At 44.8% G+C, this 27,869-nt stretch overlaps 3 protein-coding genes and 1 long non-coding RNA gene across 5 annotated transcripts in view; 1 reads left to right on the forward strand and 3 right to left on the reverse strand.

The window, feature by feature from the left end:
* The window catches only part of LOC137431435 (band 4.1-like protein 5), a 158,042-nt gene extending 154,265 nt beyond the window's left edge, over window positions 1-3,777 (reverse strand). Inside the window, exon 1 of the mRNA XM_068122754.2 lies at window positions 3,618-3,777. The gene's annotated coding sequence lies outside the window, so the exon portion shown is untranslated. The remainder of the gene's footprint in view (window positions 1-3,617) is intronic.
* PDIA4 (protein disulfide isomerase family A member 4) lies at window positions 3,734-25,812 on the forward strand. 2 transcript variants are annotated; one of them, XM_068122755.2, is made up of 10 exons: window positions 3,734-4,040; window positions 7,629-7,782; window positions 7,935-8,140; window positions 8,989-9,127; window positions 14,126-14,331; window positions 15,249-15,407; window positions 15,508-15,659; window positions 20,488-20,647; window positions 20,777-21,010; window positions 25,148-25,812. In XM_068122755.2, the coding sequence occupies exons 1-10, from the start codon at window positions 3,968-3,970 to the stop codon at window positions 25,561-25,563; spliced, it is 1,899 nt and encodes a 632-aa protein (XP_067978856.2). In that variant the 5' UTR covers window positions 3,734-3,967; the 3' UTR covers window positions 25,564-25,812. The 2 variants fall into 2 exon arrangements, with proteins under 2 accessions (XP_067978856.2, XP_067978857.2); XM_068122756.2 differs by having other exon boundaries at window positions 3,856-4,040; window positions 7,632-7,782.
* On the reverse strand, window positions 10,327-13,076 carry LOC137431439 (uncharacterized). Its single transcript, XR_010985266.2, has 2 exons — window positions 13,047-13,076; window positions 10,327-10,762 (listed from the first exon to the last, which is right to left on the reverse strand). It is a non-coding gene; the product is annotated as an uncharacterized LOC137431439 (long non-coding RNA).
* Window positions 25,573-27,869, reverse strand: part of LOC137431438 (leucine-zipper-like transcriptional regulator 1) — a 36,521-nt gene continuing 34,224 nt past the window's right edge. Inside the window, exon 7 of the mRNA XM_078782024.1 lies at window positions 25,573-27,094. Coding sequence (XP_078638150.1) covers window positions 27,049-27,094 — 46 coding nt within the window. The 3' untranslated portion in view covers window positions 25,573-27,048. The remainder of the gene's footprint in view (window positions 27,095-27,869) is intronic.

The raw sequence follows: 27,869 nt of genomic DNA on the forward strand, positions 1-27,869 counted from the left end.
GATAAGAGAGTTCGGTCTTGAGAACGGAGAGATATAGTTTCCTGGCTCTCCTGAGGGTGGACACACACTTGTTTCGGGCTTTGTGAAAGGAAATGAGATTTCCTTCCGTTGGATTTGCTTTCCAGGAGACGAAAGCAAGTTGTTTCTGGGCAACAGCCTCACCACAAGATTCCGTGTACCATGGACGGGAGGAAGGGTATGACAACTGAAGACGAGATGGGATAAATCTGTGCATGAGAGAGAGTAATTTACTTTGGAAGAATTCCCAGGATGAGTTGATGTCAGAGGCGGTAGAGATGGGAGACCAGTCCAGATGATTGATGGCTGCTTGAAAACCGTGCCAGTTGGCCTGAGTGAAATGCCAGACTCGACGACGCTGAGGAGGCTCTCTGAGAATGGTCAGAGAGATGTCCACTTTGACAAGCACATGATCAGAAGAACCGATTGGAGCAGAAGAAGAGCAGGAGACATTTGCAGGGAAGTTTGTCATAACCAAGTCCAGAAGAGAAGATACTCCGTTGACTGAGATCCGGGTCGGGAAATTGACAGATTGTGTCAGTCCCAGTGAGTCGCAGAAGTCCTTTGCTGAAGAGCCATGGCTGGTGAATGAGGTACCCACACCCAGCCAACTGGCATGGTGACAATTGAAATCACCACATATGAGGAAGAGAGAGTTGGGATGGGTAGAAAGAAGTTGGTCCATATTATCAGACAGCGAGATGTAGATGGAGTCATCACTGTTTGGTGGACGGTACAACACACATATGAACAAAAGGTGGGAGCAAAGGGGAAGCCGTAGCCAAAGGTATTCCTGGGGGTGAGGTGGAGAGAGGGCAGTGCAGGGCCAGTGAGGAAGAGAGTTTTTTTAAATAAAGATAACAACCCCACCTCCAGGACGAGGCTCAGGTCTATCATACCGGAGGAGGGAGTAACCTGGGAGAGATACCAAGGAATCAGAGACATCATGAAGGAGGAAAGTTTCTGTTAAGCAGATCACATCTGCTTTGTCAGAAGCAACCTGTATGGAGAGATCAGTCAAGTTTGAGCGAAGGCCCCGGATGTTTGAGGTCCATACCGTTAATGAAGAGGAAGGGGGAGCATCAGATACGGAACAGGGGGGGGAGAGGTAGGGTAAGATGTGGAAGAGGAGGAAGAGGTAGGGAGAGCTGTTGAAGGTGTGTCAGAGATTTCGGAATAGCTTGGAGAAAGGGAAGAATGGGGCGGACAAAAGGTTTGATGGAGATTGGGTGAGGCACAGTGAGGTGTTATTTGAGGAGGGGGAAAAGCGAAGCAGAAGGTTGGGGGAGATGAAGGTGAAAGTTGGAAGGGGGAAGAAGCGGGGAGGACGCTTTGAGGAGGAGGGGTGAGAGGGGAGTCTAGGAGGGGAGGAGTGAGGGAGAGTCTTGGAGGGGAGGGGTGTGGGGGGAGTTTGGGGGGGAGGGGAGGGAAGAGGCAAGGGGGGAGATTTGAAAGGTATGGGTGATGGGGAAGATTTGGAGGGGAGGGGCCAGGGGGAAGATTTGAAAGAGATGGGTGATGGGGGAAGATTTGGAGGGGAAGGGCAAGGGGGTAGATTTGGAGGGGAGGGGTGATGGGGAAGTTTTGGAGGGGAGGGGTGATGGGGAAGTTTTGGAGGGAAGGAGTGATGGGGAAGATTTGGAGGGGAGGGTAAAGGGGGAAGATTTGAAAGCGATGGGTGATGGGGAAGATTTGGAGAGGAGGGGCAAGGGGGAAGATTTGAAAGGGATGGGTGATGGGGAAGATTTGGAGGGGAGGGGCAAGGGGGTAGATTTGGAGGGGAGGGGAGATGGGGAGGTTTTGGAGGGGAGGGGTGATGGGGAAGTTTTGGAGGGAAGGGGTGATGGGGAAGATTTGGAGGGGAGGGGCAAGGGGGAATATTTGAAAAAGATGGGTGATGGGGAAGATTTGGAGGGGAGGGGTAAGGGGGTAGATTTGGAGGGGAGGGGTGATGGGGAAGTTTTGGAGGGGAGGGGGGATGGGGAAGTTTTGGAGGGAAGGGGGGATGGGGAAGATTTGGAGGGGAGGGGTGAGATTGGATTTTGAAAAATGTACGATTAATGGGAAACGAACATTTCTTGCAAAATGAGTTTGAGACCTTCGAGTCAAAAATACGTTTGAGGACGCTGAAGGAGGGGTGGAGGGCTGGAGAGTTTCGGGAATGTAGAAAAAGGAACTGTAAGAGATGGTATTTTTTTTTGGAATGAACTGATTTGGTGAGCAAGTCGAAAGCATCCTTTTATAGGAGAAGAAGAAAAAGGTGTTATAATATATGACAGAAAACTTGTTCAGGGGAAAGTTGAAACATCTTTAACAACGTGATCACGTGATCATGAACAACGTGAACGAAGAACGAACGAACAAATAAGGACAACAAATAAACGAATAAGAACTGAGAAGGAAATGTTTTTTTGGGGGGGGTTTTTTTTTTTTTTGACTTGAGATATTAAACAATGAGTATGGGATGAACGACTGGGACAAAACAGAGAACGAAAGTAATTGCAGCGCAATCAATGAACCGCTGAGAGAAAACAAAGCCACAAGGTCGGAGACGGTAGCCTAAGCCTACTAGTACTAGTACTAGGCCTCAGAATACGCGACACGAATTAACCGACGATTTAGTATACATGTATGAAAAATTAACACCGAAAATTTTCCTAAAGACACACTATAGGTACACACACCGAAAGATAGATACAGTCTCGACAAAAACACAATTGTGAAAAAATTACTTAAACTTCGCAAACGTGAGTGCACGGGGCAGCTTCGATTGTCATATTGTCATATGATTGTCATAGGTCACATGGTTTGGCAGCCACCTTGGATAGAAAAACGAACCCTATCTGATCAACACTAAACTTCACATATCTTATCCCGTATGCAATGGGAGCCAGAGTGTAAATTTATGATGTCATAGGTTCCATAGTTGTGCAGCCATATTGGGTATAAATGAAAGTCTTTGAAAATCCTCTTCTCTGAAACCGCTTAGCCAATCAATGCGAAACTTTAACTAATTGATCAACTTCCCATGGGAAATATAGTTTGATAAAAGTGATGTCATCTGTCACTGGTCTGGCAGCCATATTGGATCAAAGAAAACAAACCTTAAAAAACAGAATAGTAGGCTCGGACCAAGTCCTTCTCAAGATTGCATGGGGGTAAGTATTCTATGAATACCATCTAGTTTATTTATTTACTCCAGTAATCATGGATTCCTCTTTCTGATGAGGTACACTGTTGTTGCTACAGGTTTTCTTTTTCTTTCTTTTTGCAATCTTTACACAAGATCAAAGCTCATGACAGAGGGTTAAATAAGGTAATGAATTTAACAGGAGAGGGGAAGAGGAGGGGGAGGCGGGGGAGGAGGGGGAGGAGGAGGAGGAGGAGGAACAGAAGGAAGTAGGAAGGAAGTAGGGAGGAAGTAGGGAGGAAGTAGGGAGGAAGTCGGAAGGAAGTAGGAAGGAAGTAGGAAGGAAGTAGGGAGGAAGTCGGGAGGAAGTAGGAAGAAAGTAGGGAGGTCTTTCGGGGTATTGCTCAAATATTATAGCCATATTTAGCGTACATAATAAATGGACGGCGCGAGCTTTTCCAAACTTTACCCCAATCTGTGCCACGGGTCTCGCTCGCCTCCTGCTGGTCACAAGGTGTCAGTCCATGCAAGTGGTTAGAGGTAAATGGGGTCGTGCCTGTGTCCGATGCTGCGGACCATTCAGCAATTTTCGGGCAGTAATATATACAGTATTCCATTCCATGGACTGTACGATCGAATGGACCTGCACTGTAAAAACTATTCTTGATGCCGATTGGGCGATGGCGTGTCTCTAATCTGGTGACGTCATGGCGAAGGGGCGGAGCACGCGGCAGTGACTCGGTGTAGCTGTAGCGAGAGGAGCGTTCAGGTTCACTGTTCAGTGTTCACGTACACGTGCACGTATACAAACACGGACACATGGGTCGGTGGAGCGTCGTGACGGTCTTGGTGCTGGTGTTCGTGCACGTGCTTTGCACGCGCGCGGAGGAAGGTGAGAGTTGAGCTCGTCGTGCGGCCCGTACACGTGTGACGTCCCTCGCTCCGCCGGAGACGCCGCAGTTACTTGGTGACGGTGGGGCCTCCGGGACGCCCCGATACAATCCCTCATGGAGTTGTCCGTGTTGGCCGTGATCCTGCGCCGGGCCTGTTTGAGCATGTGTTCATGGCCACGTGCGCCCGGACGCACGGATATCCGTTCCGCGATACTCGCACGGATATCCGTGCGGGGATGCACATTCGGTTTAGCGAGCAGCGTGTGCTGCACATTTAAAACCTCTTAAAGGGGTTTCTAGTTCTGGTTAATAATGGGGGAAGTTTGACCGGCAAAACTCGCACGTGTTTCGGTTCACTTTAACTACGATGTACGATGACGTGGAGGTTCGTTAACGTCTTTATAAAGTGACGTGTCGGTGTTTCAGACGCACGTAAGCATCCCGTGTAACTGTAAGCCGCACGGGTCAGGGCGGGGCATCTGACCTCTCAGGGCTCGTGTGGAGGTTCCTGATTCGCTGGAGACTTGAAATGCTAACCTTGTAATATGCACTGATTTATTTATTCTTTGCTTTGTCTCTTCCATCCAGAACTTTGGAAACTATGCACAGCGCTTTGTTTCAAAACTTGGGCGATAAAGAAGTGAAGTGAATACTTGACAAAGTTTGTACAGATGTCATAAATTAGATCCCAAATCCCTATGGTCTCCCCCAAACACATGAGACCCTTTTATTTGGGTTGGGGAGTGCGGGTGTTTTGGTAGACTGAGTTGTACCATCTGATTACTCTGTAAATATTAAAGGTCTCACGGTCTTTTGAGCAAGTGTTCTTCCACGGTCTAGTATCCTTATGAATGATCAAATTCCCCATTCCTGCCTGTATGGGTTGAATTTGACCATTCTGCTTACTAGCGTGACTCTGCGTGCCTCACCACACGTCGTTTCAGAGGGGTAGGCATCTTTGACCATTTCGGTGTCTTTTGGGTCTTCAGGGTCTTTTGGATCCGCTGGGCCTTTAAGGGTATTTTGGGTCTTTGAGGTGTTTTTGGATCTTCAGGGTCTTTTGGGTCTTTGGTGTCTTTAGAGGCTTTTGGGTCTGTGGGGTCTTCAGGGCCTTTTTGCGTCTTTGGGGTGTTTTGGGTCTTCGGGGGTATTTTGGGTCTTCGGGGGTGTTTTGGGTGTTTTTTGGGGGTGTTTTGGGTCTTTGGGGGTGTTTTGGGGCTTTGGGGGTGTTTTGGGTCTGTTGTGGGTCTTCGGGGGTGTTTTGGGTCTTCGGGGGTGTTTTGGGTCTTCGGGGTGTTTTGGGTCTTCGGGGGTGTTTTGGGTCTTCGGGGGTGTTTTGGGTCTTCGGGGGTGTTTTGGGTCTTCGGGGGCGTTTTGGGTCTTCGGGGTGTTTTGGGTTTTTGGGTATTCAGGGTCTTTTTGAGCCTCAGGGCCTTGAAGGGTATTTTGGGTCTTTGGGGTGTTTTGGGTCTTTGTGGGTCTTCAGGGTATGTTGGGTCTTTGGGGGTCTTGGTGGTCTGAAGGGTCTTGGGGGAATTAAAGGGTCGTCAAAGGTCTGAGGCATCTCAGCAGTCTTAACACAATTAACAGGGTTAATTAAGAGGGTGGTAATTTTATTTGAAGAAGAAGAAGACGTTTTCGTCACATAAACATACATACATACATACATACATACATACATGCATACATACATACCGAACCATATATGTTTGCTCTATTATCTATCTATAATTCCAGTAATCTCTGTGTGTGTGTGTGTGTGTGTGTGTGTGTGTGTGTGTGTGTGTGTGTGTGTGTGTGTGTGTGTGTGTGTGTGTGTGTGTGTGTGTGTGTGTGTGTGTGTGTTTGTCTGTGACCGCTGTTTCTCGACAACCACGGGTCCGATATACTTGAAACTTGCCAGGTATATTGCTGGGGACCTGAGGATGTGCCTTTTCAAGGTTTCATATTAATCGGAGAAGTAGTTACCGAGCTATGGCGATTTAGCCGTTCGCCGTTCGCTTTGGCTTTGCGAATGGACCAAACCATTCATGTAAATAGAGGGGGGGGGGGGGGGGGGGGTTCTGTGGTCGTTCGCTTTGGCTTTGCGAATGGACCAAACCATTTCATGTAAATAGAGGGGGGGGTTCTGTGGTCGTTACTGCCACGCGGTTTGGAATGTTTTTCCGAACGGGCACCCACGTACGGGCACGTCCTAGTCTATCTATAATTCCAGTAATCTCTGTGTGTGTGTGTGTCTGTGTGTCTGTGTGTTTGTCTGTGACCGCTGTTTCTCGACAACCACGGGTCCGATATACTTGAAACTTGCCAGGTATATTGCTGGGGACCCGAGGATGTGCCTTTTCAAGGTTTCATATTAATCGGAGAAGTAGTTACCGAGCTATGTCCAAAAAACGATTCAACCAATCAGAGAGCAGCGAGCTATCACGTGTGCCGAACGTGGCGAACAGACTCTGCCTCGGACGGCACATTTGAGAGCGTATTCATTTATTTCACGTTGGCAAACTATGTTGCCGCTATGTTGGCGTTAAACTATGTTTTAAAACTAATTAAAACTAATTTGCGATTCATCGTAACTGCGATATGCGACCTTCCGGACAGTCAAATGAGGACGTCACTTCCGGACTTACGGATAGTCATAGTGACGACGTACTGATGCTGAACGTGGCGAGCAGACGCTGTAAGGTACGATCGATTGTAGTACACGTTTATAATAACTCTGCCGATACAGGCCCGATTAACTGCAGCGCCATCCGAGCTGCGGCGTCGGGACGATACATTCATTGTACGGTCACATCACGCACTTACGGGCACGCCCATGGGCCCATGGGCACGCCCATGCATGCATGGGCGAAGACATTTTTTTTTTTTTTTTTGGCAAGGAACGGGCACCCACGTACGGGCACGTCCTAGTCTATCTATAATTCCAGTAATCTCTGTGTGTCTGTGTGTGTGTGTTTGTCTGTGACCGCTGTTTCTCGACAACCACGGGTCCGATATACTTGAAACTTGCCAGGTATATTGCTGGGGACCTGAGGATGTGCCTTTTCAAGGTTTCATATTAATCGAAGAAGTAGTTACCGAGCTATTAGTAAAAGTAACGCAAGCCGTTCGCTTTGCCTTTGCGAATGGACCAAACCATTTCATGTAAATAGAGGGGGGGGGGGGGGTTCTACCGTACTCGCAAGCCGTTCGCTTTGGCTTTGCGAATGGACCAAACCATTTCATGTAAATAGAGGGGGGGGGGTTCTGTGGTCGTTACTGCCACGTGGTTTCAAAGTTTTTTTTTGTTGTTGTTGTTTGCACGCATGTTTTTTTGCACCCACGTACGGGCACGCCCTAGTAATACGAATTATAATAAGATTAGGACCATTTTCACTCTCTAACTTTGAAGCTTTAGAGTTTAGACCCAAAGGTCTCTGATGGGAGACGACGTGAATTTCTTCAATTATGGAATGTATAATAAGTTTGTTATAAGTCTGTTTGTAAAGCTTTGTTTGATTCGAGCTTTCTTTGGTGTGCAAATGCAATGTCTTACTGGTTTGTTAACACTGTTACCATTTCTTAATACACCGACCGCTATGCAGCAGTAGAGGATGACATGGACAAAGAGGAAGAGGAAGAGGAAGATGATGGAGCAGCGTTGCTGGATGAGAACGGAGTCTTCGTGCTGACGGATGAAAACTTTGATTCCTTCACTGGCGATAAGGACATTGTGCTGCTCGAGTTTTACGCTCCATGGTACATTACACTATAATCCTGTTTGGTACTGCAGCATACATAGGCTCAGCTTATCTAATCAGAATTACAGTACTATCTATATTTGGGAAAGAGGGATGGTGAAGTGGGGTAAAGTTTTAGGTCATAGGACAATGGTGGCTTGCTCTTGGCAGGTGTGGACACTGTAAGACTTTTGCTCCAGAATACGAGCAGTTGGCAGCGATGCTCGCCGAGGACTCCCCTCCGATTCCCGTGGCCAAGATCGACGCAACGGCCGCTCCAGGCCTGGCGAAACGCTTTGACGTCAGTGGATATCCTACTCTGAAGATCCTCAAAAAGGGCAAGCCTGTGGATTATGACGGGGCACGCACAAAAGATGGTAAGACAAATTGGTTTCTGTTCTTAGCACCTGCTGAGAGCCATCGTTGTACTGTGGTGTTTGCTTTATTATCTCCGCCGCCAAAGGTGGATGGAGGTTATGTTTTCACCTCTGTCTGTTTGTCTGTCCGTTTGTTTGTGAACAAAATATCTCAAAAAGTTGTGGACGGAATCGGAGGAAATTTGGCAGAGATGTAGCGTATGTGACAAGGACGAAATGATTAGATTTTGGTGAAGATCCGGATTCGGATCCGGCTAGTAGATTTTTAAAAGCGATTCTTCACCATTGGGAGAGGGCCAAAAACTATACATTGCGGGATATCTCAAAAGGTTATGGACGGATTTGGACGAAACTTGGTGGACAGGTTGGGTGAGTGACAAGGACGATTTCATTCGATTTTGGTGAAGATCTGAATATGGATTCGGATATGAGAATTATTGAATCTTTTAAGTGATTCTTCACCATTGAGTGGTATGGCCAACCAGGTGGAGGTATGCTCTCTACTGAGTGCCGTTCTAGTTACCTATGTACATACAGGAACCGATGCTCAAAAGGCCAATCGGATTGTGGAATATTTGTTCAGATTTCCTTCAACATCGACATCTTGCTATTCCCTTTCATAAGGGGCATGCATCCCATATTGGTCATTCGTAACCCCTGTCCTCCCTCCCCAATGCCTTTTACCATCCGTCCTCCCACACTGCTATACCATGGCCACGAAATTTCTCTTGTTAAAAAGTGACAATAAAAGCAATCGGAAGGCAATGGCACATTGTCATAAATGAATTCCAATCTGTTTGGTGGAAATGATTGGTTCATGTTTCTGATATTTAATAAACCTCCAACAGCTATTGCGGAACGTGCGCGCGAGGTGGCAGAACCAGGCTGGGCACCTCACCCAGAAGCCACAATTGTTCTCACCACCAACGACTTTGACTCTGTAGTCAATGAAGCTGAGATCATCCTGGTGGAGTTTTACGCACCTTGGTGAGTCATTTTCGTCACTGTTGCTTGATGTGCTTTTGACTGGCGTAACCACATAGTGTTTCCACGAGTGAACATGAAAACATCATCGCCAACGGCTTTCACTCCTCTACCCAAGAGGGTGCTGTAGTACCGTAGCAACACCAATATTATCAATCTTGTTGAACAGATTATTACCCTGCACCGACGAATACAAAAGCGGGGTTAGGCGATCGGTTGCATATGTACATACGTACGTCGTACGTAGACTCAGGGGTAAAAAAAAAAAAAAGAGCCAAGTCAAAAAAAAATCTTTTTTTCCTGTAACTATTTTACTATACATAAAAAAAACACCAGAACATGCAGAAATATCTGTACAAATAATTATGGAATAGCTTGTCCCTTAGCTTTCTTTAAATAATCGAATCTTTTGGTCAAACTTTCACAAAGCTTCTTGCACCGAGAAATGTCAATATTGCCCCATTCATGTTTGACAGCTTCCCAAAGTTCATCAGAGAATTTGCATATTTCCTTCCAATAAGTTTGTGCTGAAGATAGGCCCAAAAATTCTCTATGGGGTTCAAATTGGGACTCTGACCAGGCCAGAAAATCAGTTTCAGTGACTTTTTCTCCAACCACATTTTGGTGGCTTTTGCAGTATGGACAGGGACATTATCTTGTTGAAAAATGACTTCTTTGCTTTTCTCTTTGGGAAATAACTGTTGTAGGCTGGGAAGTGGTCCTTTCTCTAATATTTTCTAGTATTCCTTGGCAGTAATTATCCCTGGTGTTGGGCTAGCGGCTAGGGTGCCGGCTTAGGATCCTAGGATCCTGGGTTCGAATCCCGGTCAATCGCTGAATTAACGCCAGGGGGGTTGACTCAGCCTGTCATCCTTCCGAGGTCGGCAAATTGAGTACCAGTTCACTGGTAATTCCCTGCTTGTCGTTAAAGGCGGCAAAAAGGGTTGGCGTCAGGAAGGGCATCCGGCCGTAAAACATTGCTTCAAAAAGGGGACCGAAAAACAACAATAACCACAGTTCCCGAAAAAGGCCAACCCCCGCTTGCGGGGAAAAATGGCCTCTAAAGGTGGTTTTTTATTCCTTGGCAGTAATTGACTGTTCACACCTTGTCAGCTCACCAACACCAGCAGCTGAAAATGCACCCGAGACCATGATTCCACCTCCTGGCTTCACAGTTGTTTAAATGCACTCAGGGTTGAATCTCTCACCAGATCTGCATTTATTCATCGCTCCACAGAACTCTTTAAAACCAGTCTGAATTACAGTTGCCATATTCAGACAAAAAGTGCAATCTGTCCTGAATGTTTTTCTTAAATAATGGAGGCTTATGAGCACGTGTTCTTGAGGCAACACCAACATCAGTCAACCTTCTTGTGATGGTCCTTCTGGAAACGGTCTGGTTTTCAGCAGTTCTGAACTCCTCCAACAGTTTCTGCAGGCTTTTCTTTCTTTCCTGGAAAACTAAGATTTTCAGTCGCCTGTTATCTTTACTTGTAGTGGCTCCAAGCTTGTCAGATCCCTTCTTCCTTGCAGTAGAACCAGCTTTTTTGACGTGTAGACCTATTCTCTTTATGGTAGGCAGAGAAATAGGGATGTTCTCCTTCTTCAGCAGCTTATGAATTTCAGAATATGTCTTGCCTGCTTGATGAAGACAAGCAATTCGATTTTTAATATCCCCATCAGCATGGAACTTCTCTTTCTTTCTAGGCATTTCTAAATTTAAGCACAAAAACATTACCTACAATAGCTGTAAAAGTCATAAATTAGAGCAATTTAGGCATGACATTTCTAAATTTAAGCACAAAAAACATTACCTATACTAACTGTAAAAGTCATAAATTAGAGCAATTTAGGCACATGTGCACCAAACAGGAAAAAACCATGACAACACAATGCATTGCAGATCTTTAAAAGTATGCTTCCAACAGTAAAAAAAAAAGGTTTATTGATTTTTTTTTTTTTGTGACGCAGAACAACTCAAAACAGTTATGTTCCTTTTTTAAGTGTAAATTTTTATCTATTTTGGCTTGCCTGATATATTGGTCTTTAAAGATGAAAGGTAAAAATATGGAAATTTCTTAATTTTCTTTTTTTTTGAGAACAAAATTTCTGAAAACACGATTTTATTTTTTTCATAAAACTTGCTGTAAACTGCGCATAGGGCTTCCAGCAAGGTCCGATGGACAAAAAATGTTCACCATAGGAGCGCCTCCTGTAGAATTTTTTAAATGTTAAATATGACGTTATAGGTCACGTGGTTACAGGCACCATCTTGGAAAAACCGAAAAAAATTGCACCTCTACAGTATATCTCCAAATCTGATGCTTGGAAAAAATTTAAACATGGCTCTTTGTCAAGTACTCCCCATGGTGAATAAGATATGTTAATGATGATGTCATCGGTGCATTCATTATGATGTCATAATTCAACAAGTACAACGCTTGATCCGATCATTATGAACATTTTTGAGGGTCATCTAAAGGTAATTTGTTCGACAGAATTAAATTGATGACATCATAGGTCATGGGATTCGGCAGCCATGTTGGATTGAACATACAAAAACTTCAAAAATCCTCTTGTCCAGAACAGCCAACCAGATCGATGAGAAACTTCATGCACATGATCTACTAGCCTTGGGACATATAGGGTGTTCCATTAATAAATCAGAGGTCAGATAGTATGGCAGCCATATTGGATTTAACCTAAAATCTATAATAATAATAAAAATCTTCTTCAGAACGGCTGGACAGATCGAGGGGTACCTTCACACACATATTCCACCAAGCCTTGGGGATACCATGGTGTTCACAAATAAATCATAGGTCACATGGTCTGGAAACCATGTTGGATCAAATGAAATAAACAAATAAATAATTATTTCTCTGAAACAGCTGAACCTATTGAAGTGAAACTTTCCAAATATCATCTGACATCATTGCTGCATATAGTGTGAAAATTATTGTCATAGGTCACATGGTTTGTCAGCCATCTTTGAAGAAAAACGAACCCTATCTGATTCACACTAAACTTGATCTGATCAACACTATCCCGTATGCAATGGGAGCCAGAGTGTAAATTTATGATGTCATAGGTTCCATAGTTGTGCAGCCATATTGGGTATAAGTGAAAATCTTTGAAAATCTTCTTCTCTGAAACCGCTTAGCCAATCAATGTGAAACTTTAACTGATTGATCAACTTCCCATGGGAAATATAGTTTGATAAAAGTGACATCATCTGTCACTGGTCTGGCAGCCATATTTGATCAAAGAAAACAAACCTTAAAAAACAGGAGAGTAGGCTCGTACCAAGTCCTTCTCAAGACTGCATGGGGTAAGTATTCTATGAATACCATATAGTTTATTTATTTACTCCAATAATCATGGATTCCTCTTTCTGATGAGGTACACTGTTGTTGCTACAGGTTTTCTTTTTCTTTCTTTTTGCAATCTCTACACAAGATCAAAGCTCATGACAGAGGGTTAAATAAGGTAATGAATTGAACCGGAGAGGAGGAGGAGGAGGTGGTGGTGGTGAGGAAACATAACCTGTGAGTAGGAGTTGGAGGGAGGGGAGGACGTGAGATGTTGGTGCACCACCTGCTTGAAGCCTTGGAGGGAAGGCTGGGATTGCACTGTCTCCAGAAGGCAGTTCCACACACGGGAGTAAACAGGAACAAAATAGTGGAAGTTCACACCGAAAGCCTGGACTATTGGAGTTTAATCAGGAAGGGGCTACCGGAAGAACACATGGATTCTACTTCCAACTGCTACCTTTACTTGATCGTTTATCTTTTAATCAATTGATCTATAATCCACCAAATGCCGCAAGTTTGTAAATAGTGCTTCTTCCAGCTTTGCTTTCAAAGGTACAGTGTAAATTCATACCCGAGTCAGCGATAAGATAACATCATGATTGCAATACCAATGTAATACTTGCATAAATGTGAGGTAATCGCTCATTCTTCAGTTAGGCAGGCACCAGCTTCTTCCTCCCTCTGCAGACCTTTATAGAATCACGAGCTGGTCAAACACTTGGAATACGCCTTCAACTCTGAAAAACTCACTCTCTCTCTCTTAAAACTCTCCAAAATTAGCATATAGCAAACCCTCCCATTAGCATTAATCCTCTTGAATAAGTTAAGTCCCTCAAGCTTTGAGGCCTTATTATCAGCTATGATCTTTCTTAGGCGAGCCTCACTTCTAAATTGGCTTCCAAAGCTAGTCAGCGACGAGGCATCATCCATCGTGCAAAGTCCTTCCTTGGTACATCTGAACTCCCACCTGCCTACAAGGCCTTCATCCACAGTTTGATGGAGTACTGCTCTCCTCTCTGGCCTAGAGCCCCTGCCTCACACCTTGATCAGCTTAATGCCATGGAAACCATGGGTCTTCAAGATCATTGGAATCCCCCACAATGAAGCTGAGTCTATGGGCCTATCACTTCTGGTGAAACTGTGATGGGCTTATCACATCAACTCCCTTCTGGTGAAACTACCTAAATCAAGAATCACTGCTCACCTCCTCTCATTTGTTCCTCTTCTTTCTCGCCTGGGGAACCAGCTTCCACATTCTCTTAAAGCTTATTCTTACCTCCAAGCCTTCAAGACAGCTATTCACCACCATCTCAGATCACCCCCAATCCAAAACCATAATATTTTCTACCCCCATTCACTCTTTCCAAGTTTCCAACTTTCCTTCCTTGGAGTTTGTGGCTGTATCCACCTTGTCCACCCCCCGCATCCTCTCCGAGCACTTCTTCCCCACATCCAGTTACTTCTCCAAGTCTCCCTTATTTTGTCCCTCATCCTTGTTTGTGTGTTTACTCGCTCTCTTTCTACTGTTCCTTTTGTTCTGTTACGTCCTGATCCATTCCATGTTCTAGCTTCTCCATGACCTTCAACATTGCATACGAAAACCCAAATTGATCATGCCTCATCATTGGTGGTGTAATTGTAACAATGAGGGACTGACTCAGAAATGTAATGGTCTGGTGCCCTGAAGGTGCGGCCACTGCAAGCGTCTAGCTCCTGAGTACGAGAAGGCTGCTCAAGAGCTCGCCAAGCGCTCTCCACCTATTCCGCTTGCCAAGGTCGACGCTACAGCAGAGAGTGCCCTGGTGTCGCGTTTCCAGGTGTCCGGCTATCCCACACTCAAAATCTTCCGCAAGGGTCGTGCCTATGAGTACAATGGACCAAGAGACAAGTATGGTATGTTACATGGCAACCCTCCTTGTGTCCACAGTAATGCTGGGTTTCAAGGTACCTTTATGAGTTGAGGAAAGAATGTAGTCACTAATCTCAACACACAAGCGATCTGTGTGGGTGGAAAAACATGTCAAAACAAATAGGAAATAAAATGCATTAAATGGTGGTTGATCTGCCATGGAGAGAAGAGAAGCTGACGTTTCAGGCTTTTCCCTTCGTCAGAGCAAAAGAGAGGAAATCTGGCGGGGTTGGTAAAAGGAGACTTCCGCAAATGACGTCATCACTGATGCCGATAACACCAATTGGACAGAAGTGTGCGTATCATGTGTGACGTATTGCTTTGGGGGAAAAGTCATTAGTGACATGTTGGTGGAGAGGAGAGGAAGGATAAGAAAAAGGGAGATAGAATGAGAAGACAAAGAAAGGGAGGGGTGAAGGAGAGAGATGGTGGGGGTGTGTCGAGGAGATCTCTCCTCTGCACAGATCTGTCACTCATGATGTGTCATGCATAACACACACCCGCACCTCTGTCCAATTGGCGTTCCCCATTCCCAGGATGTCAGTGATGACGAATTTGCCAAAGTCTCCTTTAACCAAATGCTCGCCCGATTCCCTTTGCCTTTTGCTCCGACGAAGAGTAAGATCCGAAACGTCAGCTTCTCTTCTTTCTACAGCAGATCAATCACCATTTAAAAGGGATTTTATTTCCTGTTTGATATAAACTTTGAGATACCCTCTGGTGTCTAGTACAGTAACATCATTTGTTCTCAAGCTTGATTGATTGCAGCACATCATTTTTTATCAATGGTGCACTGTTATTCCTGGCTTTTGGTGGTGCCTGTCAAGGTACGGACACATGGCATCTTTCTGGCATTCTTTTTTTTGACAATGGGTGCGGTGATGAAATGTGGGTATTACAGGCATTGTGAGCCACATGGTTGCACAGGCGGGACCAGCATCCAAGCAGTTGCACTCTGCCCGCCAACTGCAAACACTCTTGGGGCAGGGTACATCTGTCATCAATGTAGGGGCCTTCTCTGGGGAAGACAGTTCTGGATACAAACTTTACCTGGACACAGGTATGATGCAGACCAACGATAAAGATTGAAATGGCAGGAAATGATAGAATGTCAAGACTTAGAAGATTGGCTCTGGGTATACTTTGTTTTCTGTCTGCAGCTAATACATTGCGTGATGATTTCAAGCTGTATCACACATTCAACACTACCGTCAAAACGGCCATGAAACTTGCAGATGATCAAGTGCTGTCCCTACTGCCTGAGCGTTTCTATTCCACATTTGAACCCAAGTCATATTCGATGCACATTGAGGTGCGTACTACACACCCTTCACCTCCCCCATACCATTACTGCATTCTCACCTGAAAGGCCTACTGTGATTTGACGGTCACCATGGCTCCACCTATTCCCATCCATAACGCACTCCTTTCTCATGAGAAGAAATGTATAATGACATTTTGCACTCATATATATGGTGTCTTCCTCAAACATGAAGCCATCCTAAACAAGGGCCCAGCTACAATAGTGATGAGCTGCCCTCCCCCCCCCCCCCCCCCCCCCACACACCTATACCCCCTCCCTTCGATTGGTACCGTTCAAGCAAGCTGTAATCCCTCAACTTGATTGACAAGTCATAATATACCAAAAGTTTGTTTCAATTATTTGTTAAAATTGTGATTTATAAATTCTACAGTCAGTCAAAACGGTAATACTGTTGAGATTCCTCCAAATATACAGCCACATAGCCTTCTTACCTGCGACATGTCACGGGTCCACAAAAGCTCTGCATGGTTGTTATTGTGCTTCTTGTAGGGGATCGATATTTGAAATGTGCACCCATTGATCGGACAGTTGCAGGACCCACCCACATTTTCACTTGACTCCACCCACCATACCACCCAGACAAAATGTGGCCGCCATCTTGGTTATCTGGTGGGCCTGAGACATCAGGCCTGTTGGCCTCTGCTGATTATATCCTGCTTGGGTTTGTTATGTCAGATGTCCATTGGCTTTGTTTGGGTTGAGTGTTACTCACGCTGGACCATGAAAAATGTAATCGTATGTCAAAAAAAATAAATTCATATAGTTTAATCAAGTTCATCACCAGGCACGGTACATGCCACCCTAAAACAAAGTTACATAATTTTTTGAACGGCCCCATATTTGGGTTAAACAATTCGGGACTGTGTGTCGGATAGCCTCGTTCTGATATAACTGTGGATGAGGGCGACATGGATGAGAGCTGTCGAGTTAATCTTTTAATAGCGTGTTAAATGTGTGTTTCCCAATCATGCTGTTAATTTTTTAAGAGTGCTTTAAAAGCGCATTTCATGATTGGCCCGTTACCGGATTTTGTCGCACGTTGTGACCACAGTGTGGTCATTCTTGTTTAATTACTATTCACCTCCACACAGTAAATAATTCTGTATTAGTAATTATGGGGCTGCCAGCTGCGTAAATCTCCTATCTTATCTAATTGTCTTGTGAATCTTGGATCAGACGAGGTTATGCATTGGGTAAGAGAGATCGCCCATAAGCTGAAGGGATGGAATGGTTATAATTGTTGGACAGTTCTTTTGTAATTAAGTGTCGATCAGATCCAGCGGTCTCGTGCCCTACGAGCTCAATTAGTGATGGCCATATGATCACGTGTCAAGTTGGTTCTCTAACTTCCTCGGCCGCCTCTCTTTTCCTTTCGCCGTTTTGGATTGGAATCTCCACTTTCCTGTAATTCCACCCTCTATCAGAGGATAATAATATTGTAATCGGTGCTCTTTCTTGTTTTTTTTGTTTTTTTGTTTCTCTTTCAAGGGTAGAGTTTCATTAAGCCTGGCCCACCTGTGCACATGAGATTTGCCATGACGATGACTTATGGCGAGGACAGGCATGTGAGGGAAAAAATTGAAGAAGACTCTGGCACTCAAAGGATCTGGACAGAAGGGTAAATGTGGTGAGAGGCCTCAGCGAGTGCATTCAGTTAGCAGGAAGGTATACATGTATGCACACTCGCTTATAGGACATTCTATATCTAATTTTGAACAGCTTCCGGGGCTTTGCTGCTGAGCCTGCTGGGGAAGCTTAGAGCTCTTTCATATGGCTCCCCCTAATATAAATTTCTGACTATGCCAGTGCCTGATGGGTGCTAGTATTGGCTTTGCCGATGGTTTTGCAAGCCAATTTTAACTCTTACACGAGCCTCGACTTTGTATTTTTTTTAAACCAAAAAAAAAAACCGTTCTGCTCTGGTTGTAGCTAATTGCATGACCTGGAAATTCAACAAACCGAAAGTCTTAGTCATTGATGTGAGAAATAGTGGGTTTGTGAGATTATCCTTCCAGACAGACAAGGTGTGTATGTGAAATTTGCCTGAATGACATGTTACAATTGTCGGTCAAGCATCTGACACTTTCAGTTCAACCTTTCAGAGAAGCAGCTGCTGCTGGCCTGTCGTTGGGATATGGAATTGCACAGCATAATATGGAGTCAACTGCAAAGAGTAGAAGAGGGCTTCCAGAGCATTAGTGAAGTTATTTATTTACCTGTATAGGAGTAACACCACCATGCCAAAGGCCCTGCATTATGATCTACTTGGGAGAAAGCATGAGAGGATTCTGTTGAGAGATAGGTGTTGACGGTGTGAGAACTCAGCCAACTAAAAAAAAATAGATATCTGTGATCGCCAAGGGTTAAGCCTCCTCCGACACCCATGGTCCATATTTTTTTCAGACCGCCATATGACCTTGACCGTAAACATTTAGGGATAGAGTGAATTAAGAAAACTGGCAACTGTACCCGCCCTATGGGCGGGGCTTCAATTGGGAAGCCCAAATGAAAAGGCAAAATATCAGAAATTCAAGGCTTTTTTATTTTAAACGATTCATATAAACATCCGTTGAATCATATCACACGCAAATCATCAAATCACAGTGATGTGGTTTTTTTATTGAAATTCTAAAAATACTGTTTAGATTTTGATGATTTGCGTGTGATATTTAACGGATGTTTATATAAATCGCGCCTCCCAATTGAAGCCCTGCCCTTAGGGCGGGTACCGTTGCTCGTCATATATAATGGCGATACAACAATTTTTACCGCTTTGCTTTGAAGAATGGGAATGAATGGGGAGGAGCGTGTTAATATGTCTGGTTGAAGGCTTTGGGTGATGAGGGGGCTTGAAGTGGTGGTGAGGGGCCATATTGGTGCTCGCCGTCACTGCGATGCCAAGCGAAAGACGCCTCAGAGCTGTCACATTCGCAATCGCTATGTCGTATGTACTCCCGATACGTGTACCAAATTCCCGATATGTGTAACTGTACCAAATCAACAGTTAAAAGGATTTTGAGCCGATAGGTGTTACGGCCTTGGAAAGATCGATGGAGACAACGATCTGTTAGCGTATACACCGCCCAAATAGCTATGTGGAATTCTCTCATGTAGAGATTAAACATCGTTTGAACTTTGGCCGAGGTCATTATTTACTTTTAATTATGTTTATATACGAATGATCTTTAATGATGTTTATATTGATGACCTTATAAAAGGTCTTTGTCGGAGGTCACCGAGTCCGATCGGTGCAGCCGTTTGTGCGGCACCCGGGAAAACAACATTGTCACAATTAAAACATCGTCACAATGAACGTTATGCGAACGCGAATGCTATGCGGGAGTCCAAACCTGAGAATTCTGGAGACCAAAGCTGAAATTGGTAAAACGAAATAGTCTATTTTACTCCTGGAGATCCCAGGATTACCCACCCAAAATATCTTTGCGATCGGTTCAGCGGTTTTTGCGGTACCTTTGAATGGACAGACAGACAGACGGACGGACATTTGGTGAATTATAGTAAGATGTGTCAACATCTTCAAAATCAGAGGGAAATTATTCAAGTTATAATCAGAAAGGTGTAGTCACAATCATAAATGTGTGGTTTTTGTTAATCAGGTCACAATCTGAAAAAGTAGGTCAGGACACAAATCAAATATGAAGTGCACAACTTCAGTGCAGGTCAACTATCATGATGCAAGGACATCTTGGAAAATCGTGTGGTCTTTGAGATTCCGCATTGGCAAAATTGAATGATGACAAAAAACACTTTTTTCAGACTGCCATTACACCATGACCTTTAACCTGGAGGAAAATGATGTAAATTAAGTGTAAATGAGCTTTTCTCTCGGCTATCTAGGGAGGGCAATTTTGTTCTGATCGAGTTATAGTGAAAAATTTTAGTGTCTATAATTAGATCATGACCTTAAATTTGGTCAGGGTCAAAAATTGTCAACCCCACATACTTTTTATTCCCATTATTGATGCAAAATTTCATTCCGAAAATCCTAGTTGGCTCCAATATACAGCTTGGATATTGGCAGAAAATAATGAAGTAAAAAACCTAAATGGTGCTTTAGTACTCCTCAGGTTCTAATAAACTTCTGAGGTACCATTAATGATTGGGGAAACTATTTGTAGAAACAAACCCGACAACAAGTATCACCCCCTCCCTATCGTTTAGGGGGGAGGGGGGGGGGCGCTTCATAGAAAGTGTGAGGCCAATCTCCACCAGATCTCACATACATTCTGTTGGTACCCTCGTTCAGGTGAAGAGGGAGGTCTATATCTTATATTATGAGGCTTAATTGGACTGCTCTGTATGCCGCAGCAGACAGCTTGGTGCCAGACTGTGGAATGCTCAACGATATGTCCAGACACATTGGCCTGATCTCGTTTGATATTTGGAGCCTCTATTTATGTCTGAAGTTGAGTGATTGGGACAGAATCCAAACTGAAATGAAGAAAAGCAAATAAAAAGCAGAGGATAGGGCAGAAACATAGTTTCTGATTACGGCACCAATATTATCAGGTTGAGTTGCAGAGTAGGTGTAAAGATGGACTTGGCATTGGTCAGCCTTAGTGCACGATATCAATCATTGATGCGGCAAAGGGTGCGATATCTGTAATGATATTGAGGATGAAGAGGTGTTCATCGATATATATATATATACACATACACACACACACACATCTTTTTAAATTCCACCTTGTTGGGAGAATCGGTCTCCAAAACGATGGACCGTGCACTGGTATTGCGTGTGGTTTTGACGATGGTATGAGTCTTTGATTTGGTATGTACGTTGCGGTATGTGCAGGATGATACGAGCGAAGATCAGCTGCGCAACTTTGTGGTAAAGCATGCCCTCTCACTGGTAGGACAACGTACACAAGACAATGAGCAAAAACTCTATAAGGATCGACACCCTCTTGTCGTAGTCTTTTATGGAGTAGACTTCAGCTTTGATTATCGCAAAGGTGGGTTTAAATGATCTGTTTCACGACTAAATGCAATACTTTTTGCCATTTATTTAATATTTAGTAATGACAGCGTTTCACTTGCTTGTGGTTCACTCCCTGTTGAGAATTTCCCAATGCAATTCACAGCCACACAGTTCTGGCGCAAGAAGGTCCTCGCAGTGGCGAAAGAATTCCCAGAGATGACATTCGCCATATCAGATGAGGAGGAGTACGAGACTGAGCTATCTCAGTTGGGTCTCAGTGACAGTGGGGAGGAAGTGAACGTAGCCATCTTTGATTCGGGCGAGCGAAAGTTCATCATGGAGCCGGTGGAGTTTGACTCGGACGCATTGCAGGACTTTGTGCTTGCCTTTAAGAAAGGTAAGGGCATATGGTGTCGGCATGGCTTCGTCACTCCCATTCACTCCTCAAACCACACATTTTTGTAGTTTTTCTTTTTAACTTTTTCCCTCCACATCGAGACATTGTTACCTTTTCCTATTCCAATCCTCACCTCCACCACCAAAGATCGACGGAGGTTATGTTTTTACATCTGTTTTTCTGTCTCGGGTGTATATCTCAAGGTTATGGACGGATTAGGCCGAAAGTGGTGGACAGGTTGGGTATGTGACCGGGACGAATTGATTTGATTTTTGTGAAGATCAGTACAACAAACAACAACAGGCATTTTAAGGCCATTTTCCCTGCAAGAGCGGGGGTTAGCCTTGAGATCCCCATGACAATCTTCTCCATTTTGCCCTATTTTCTACATCTCCCCTTGTTTAACCCCCTTGCCCGCATTTCTTCTTCGACCATCTTTAGCCAAGTCTTTCTTGGTCTTCCCCGTCCTCTACTTCCTTCAACATTCATTTCCATCACTCTTCTCAACCAGTCACTTTCATCCTCCCTCAACACATGACCAAACCATCTCAAACTGTTTCTCTTCACAGCATCCATCACAGGCTCTATTCCCATCATCTTTCGCAATTCATAATTTGTCTTCCTCTCTCTCAACGATACTCCACACATCCACCGAACCATTCACATTTCCACCCTTTCCAGCCTTCGTTGCTGCTCTACATTCATTACCCATATCTCGCTCCCATCAATCATAACACTTCTCACACATGCAGCATACACCTTTCCCTTCAGCTTCAACGACACTCCCCTCCTCGTCAGCACGCCACTCAGTTCCCGAAACTTCTTCCATGCACATCTCGCTCCAGCAACCGTTGCCGAGTCTGATCCACCTTCTCCATTCAGCATGTCTCCGAGGTAACAAAATGTTTTCACACCTTCCAGCTTCACGCCGTCTCCAAGATCCAACTCAACATTTCCTCCATCTGCAGCTCCCTCTGTGCACACCTTCCACTTGAATGTAGCTGCCACACTGGTTAATGACCCTCTCAAACCACTACATTTTTGATGAACCCACTCAGCGCACATTGTACATTGAATGGAGTTCACTCCGACATCCTTCTTGCACATAACACATGGCCACTTCCCAGTTCTTTCCACCTCACCACATGCTTTACCACTTGCCATCACCTTCGTTTTTCTGACATTCACCTTCAGACCTTTTGTCTCCATACATTCCTTCCACTTGTTCATCTTCTCCTTCAGTCCATCCATACTTTCTGCAATCAACACCAGATCATCTGCATACAACAACTCCCACGATAAACCTCCATAATAAACCATAAACCATAATAAACCATAATAAAACTCCATAACCTCCACGATAAACAACAGCACCTCCATCACAGCTACAAATAGTAGTGGACTTAGTACCGACCCCTGATGCACTCCCACCTTCACCTCAAACTCACCACTGTTCCCGTTCTTTGTCCTTCCAGCTGTGCGTGCTCTTTTGTACATTGCCATCACTACTCTGATTCTCCATTCCATTCCATTCCTCCACTCCTAACTTCCTCAATGCCCATGTCACTACTTCACGTGGAACCCTATCGAATGCTTTGTCCAGATCAACAAACCCAAGAAACAACTTCTTCCTCTTCTCCATGTACTTCTCCTGCAACTGCCTCACAATAAAAAGCACGTTTGTCGTTCCTCTTCCTGGCATAAATCCAAACTGTATTTCGTCAATCTTCACTTTCTTCCTTATCCTCCTCTCCAACACCCTTTCCAATACCTTCATTCCATGCTCCAATAACTTTATCACTCGATACGAGCCACAGTCCAGAGGGTCACCTTTCCCCTTGTATAGAGGGACGAGGATACTCAGTTCCCAATCCACTGGAATGCGGTCTTCTTTCACCACCAGATTACACATATCTGTCATTCTCTTCACACCCCAATTTCTCGCCCCTTCAACATATCCCCCACATCTCCCGTAGGCCCTCCCGCTTTTCTACTCTTAATTGCTTTTATCGCTTCCTCAACTTCCTTCTTGGTTATCTTCTCTGCCGGTCCTAAAACTGGGTTACTCTCTATTTTGCCATCCCATTCATTCTCTGCATTCAACAGCATTTCCATATATCTCTTCCATCTTCCTTTAATTCCATCTGGGTCCACAACGATTTGTCCCACTTCATCCTTCAAGCAACTTACTCCCATCACATCACACCTCTCTTTCGCTATCTGCTTTGCAATCCTGAATACCGCTCTCTGACCCTCTTCCGAATCCAAGCGTTCTCCGAACATTTTCCTACATGCCTTCTGCGCCTTTGCTACCTCTTTCTTTGCAGCCTTCTTGGCTGCCTTATAACTTTCATGCTCTGCCTTTTCTGCCCCCATACCCTTCGCCTTCTGCCACTCTTTGAACTTCTTCCTCTTCTCGTCAATCTTCTTTCCAACTTCATCATCCCACCACCATGTTTCCGAGTGCCTCGGTGGTCCTTTTGTCCATCCACATACCTCACCAACGGCTCCCAACAGACTATCTTTCATTGACATCCAACCACTTTCAACCTCAACCACATCATCCTCTACCATACTCAGCCTCTCTTTTAATGCCTCCCTCACTGTCACCTCTTTCAACCTCCACACCTTCATTCTCGGTTGGTACTTCACCCGCTGAGCTCTCCTCGCACTTTTCACCCTTATGTCGCAGACAACCAAGTGGTGCTGTGAAACTGCCTCCTCCCCCGGGATTACCTTTGTGTCCCGGAGGTGCCCCCTATCTCGCCTACGCACCAGCAGGTAGTCAACGGATGTCGTCGACCCACCTGACGTGTATGTAACAAGCTTATTATCCTCTTTCTGGAACTGAGTATTACAAATCAACAAATCAGCTCCATCAGCAAACTCCAAAATCCTTTCACCTTCTCCATTTCTCACACCATATCCGTAACCCCCATGAACTCCCTCAAAACCGTCCATACTCCTTCCCACATGTCCATTTAGGTCTCCTCCTACCATAACAACTTCCTCATCTTTCACGTTTTCCATCAGCTTCTCTATTGCACACCAGAACTTGTCCTTCTCTTTATCGCTCCGACCAACCTGCGGAGCATATCCCGAGATGACGTTCACCAAGAGCTTTCCAATCATCATTTTCACCATCATCAACCTTTCACTCACTCTAGTCACACTCACCACACTGTCTACAAACTCCTCAGAAAACAGGACACCAACACCATTCACGCCTTCTGGGCACCCTTGCCAAACAAACTTGTATTTCTGTCCCTGCCTGCCCTTCACCATTCTCACACCACTTCCCTTCCATCTTGTCTCCTGCACACAACATATGTCCACTCTTCTTCTGACCAATACTTCCACCACTTCTCCTGATCTCCCTGTCATTGTCCCTTCATTCCATGTCCCAAACCTCAGAACCCGATCTTCACGTCGGGCATCAGACGTTTCGTCATCATAAATGGAGTGATTTCCACCCTTGCTTCGATCGGGTTCCCCACTTTGAGTTTTGACGAGAGGGAGTGGGGTCCCCCACAGGGTACTTCGGGCTGTACCCTGCCCTGCCCATATGTAGTTGTAATTGTCATGGTTCTCTTTTTGAGGCAATGTTTTTATGGCCGGATGCCCTTCCTGACGCCAACCCTTTTAGTCGCCTCTTACGACATGCAGGGATACGGTGTACCTATTCTAAACCGGGGTACACACTGGGTTGTGAAGATCAGTACACTATAATTATTTAAATGATTCTTCACAATTGAGAGATAGGGCCAAAAATGATATTTCAGAACATTGTGGATGGGTTATGACAAAACTTGGTGAATGAGTGGAGTAAGTGACAAGAACAAGCCGATTCGATTTTGATTCAGGTCCGAATCCAGATCCGGCCTATCATTTGGATACAAAACAGAATGTTCAACCCGGTGGAGGTATGCGCTCTCCCGATGCCGTTCTAGTTGTCTATTTTTTTTAAAATTCGAATTGTAGGCATTTCCCAAAAATAAAAGTTGCTAAAATATTACATGAACAGATCAAGTATTAATTAAAGACCAACAAAAGGCAGATATAACAAGTTGCATTTTGCTGAAAGTAGTATTTGGCACGAGTTGTTTTGTGGAAACGTGCACCGTACTTTCTTTCCAGGTCAGTTGAAGCCCGTGATCCGCTCGCAGCCTGTTCCAAAGACTCAGAAGGGGCCGGTCCATGTTGTCGTTGGGAAGACCTTTGAGCGCATAGTTCTGGATCCGTCCCGGCATGTTCTTCTTGAACTGTACGCACCATGGTGTGGGCACTGCAAGAAGTTGCAACCGGTCTATGAGCACCTTGCCAGCCAGTTATCCGGACGGGATGATTTGATTGTTGCAAAGATGGACGCCACAGCTAATGACATACTACACGAGGCCTACAAGTCTGAGGGCTTCCCCACAATTCTGCTCGCACTGCGGGGGCGCAAGGACTCTCCTGTAAAATTTGAGGGAGAAAACAGAGATTTGGAGTCATTAAGTATGTTTGTAGAGGAGCACATTGGAGAAGTGGACAGTGCCAAGGACGAACTTTAGCCAAGTAGGTGGTTCTTTGTCACTTGATTGTCTTGACACTACTGGGTCTTTCAAGGAGTCTGAATTAGGTGCAAGGGAGGGGGTGGTAGAGAGATAGTTGACCATAGTGTATTTGAGCAAAATATTTGTCTTTGCAATCACTTGCATTTTCATGCCAAGGATAGACAGATAGCTTGGTGCCAATAAATGGTGGAACACTTTATTGTTACAAAATAATTTTCAAGTTGCCAATAAAGTTTCAAAACGCCATTTTTGCATTGTTGTGCACCCAAGAGCCCATAATTCTTGCATCATCTCCAAATGTTGAAGGCTAATTTATTTATTTGTTTATTCTACATTTGGTGGAAACTAATAAACGTGGGTTATGTAGTCCCGCAAACCAAGGTGGAATCTAGAAAAGGAAAGATGAAGTAACAAGATGTTGGTTCTGTATACAGAGGCAGTACCAAGCTGCTTCGTTGGTGGTATTGTTTTCTGGAGGTGTGGATACGCCTCCCTCTTGGAGAACAGGCCAGGAATTTGGCTTGGACACCGTTACACAGCGGCTTATTATTTTTGCAATGTACTGCAGAGCAATGCCCATCAGTAAATTACTCCCAACACCCTGGACAGTTAGCTTAACATCCCTTCCAAAGGATTGTGCACCCAATGAAGCAAACCCTTTCTTTGCAAAGCCCTGGAGGTGTTTAGATTCAAAACCTTTATCATTCCAGGAGAATACTAGAGATTTAACAGAACACCTTATTACCCAGTGCAGTCTTGTTAAAGGACATGGCAAGGGTCTTATAAACTCTTGCTTTGCATTTCTGGGTGCAATCTATATTTCCTATGAGCCACCATTTTGTCTGAATCTCGATATTCCCCAACGCTGAAAGCACAAGTGGCAAATTAGATTCGTCAAGATGGTGTAATATTTTGTCCAAATACTAAAGTGCCAACATTTTCCACTTTACACAAAAAGGTGCAAAAAAAAATCCTTGCAACCACAGATCAATCAGCCTGCTCCCAATTATCAGCAAAGTCAAGGAATTCATCATTGCTTCTGATATTAAATCCTTCCTCTTCTCCAATGGCTTGATCGCTGATCATCAATTTGGATTCAGACCAGGTCACTACTCCAGACATGCTGCTTCTGCTGTCTCAACAATGGATGTAGGTCCTAAATGACAAACAGGAAATCAGAGCTGTCTCCCTTAACATATCTCGTGCCTTCGATACAGTCTGGCACCCAGCTCTGCTCACCAAACTCTCCGATGGTATCCATGGAAACCTCTACGCATGGCTTGCAGACTTTCTCACCGGTCGCAGTCAACGTGTGGCCCTGAATGGAATTCTCTCATCTCCCCTTCCTGTTCAGGCTGGAGTTCCTCAAGGCAGTGTTCTGGGCCCTGTGCTTTTTCTGTTCTCCATCAATGATCTCTCTGACTCTCTGGAAAATCCTCTCTCTCTCTCTTTGCTGATGACTCCACTCTGCCGCTCCATACCTCATCCCTCAGATCGGCAGTCTGCAGACTCCTCACTCTCCGCAGACCTGGAAAAAATTACAAACTGGTCAAACAAGTGGAACATGTCTTTTAATCCTGACAAATCGCACACTCTTACTATGTCCCTCCAAAAAGAACGTCTGGATAACCCTCCCATCTACTTTCTCAACAATCCTCTCCAAGAAGTTCTATCACTCAAGCTTTTGGGTCTCATATCAGCCATTATTTTTCCTGGGAAAACCACATTTCCAAGCTGGCCTCCAAAGCCAGTCACCGACTGGGCATCCTCCGTCATGCGAAATCCTTCCTTGGCACACCTGAGCTCCTCACCACATACAAAGCTTTCACCCACAGCTTGATGGAATACTACTCTCTCCTCTGGGCTGGTGCTCCTGCCTCACACCTAGCTCGGATTCACGCTGTTGAAACCAAAGCTTTCAGAATCATTGGTATCTCCCGCGATGAAGGTTATTCTGAGGGCCTTTCACTCGCTCACCGCAGGCAGGTGGGTGGTCTTTCTGTCTTATACCAACTCCTCTCCGGCCTAGCTCCCCTAGCTCTGTCCTCCAAATATTCCTACAGGTCGCACAAGATCTGCCAGCAACCCGCTTCTGGTGAAACTACCAAAATCAAGACTCTCTGCTCACCTTCACTCTTTCATTCCTCTTTTCTCCCGCCTCTGGAACAAACTCCCCCACTCACTTCAATCCCACTCCTCCTTCGAGGTCGTTAAAACAGCTGTTCACCACCATCTCTTATCTTCCCCCATCCAAAACCTTGATATTTTCTACCCCCGCTAATTCACCCCAGATCCACCTTTTT

Source organism: Myxine glutinosa, chromosome 7 (genome assembly GCF_964187855.1).
Source record: "Myxine glutinosa chromosome 7, kmMyxGlut1.1, whole genome shotgun sequence".
NCBI classification, from domain to species: Eukaryota; Metazoa; Chordata; class Myxini; order Myxiniformes; family Myxinidae; genus Myxine; species Myxine glutinosa.

Coding starts and splice junctions, on each gene's coding strand:
- PDIA4 (XM_068122755.2), top strand. CDS start 3,968: ATGGGTCGGTGGAGCGTCGTGACGGTCTTGGTGCTGGTGTTCGTGCAC. Junction 9,128..14,125: donor GTGGAGTTTTACGCACCTTG/GTGAGTCATTTT, acceptor GGTGCCCTGAAG/GTGCGGCCACTGCAAGCGTC. Junction 20,648..20,776: donor CAGCTTTGATTATCGCAAAG/GTGGGTTTAAAT, acceptor TGCAATTCACAG/CCACACAGTTCTGGCGCAAG.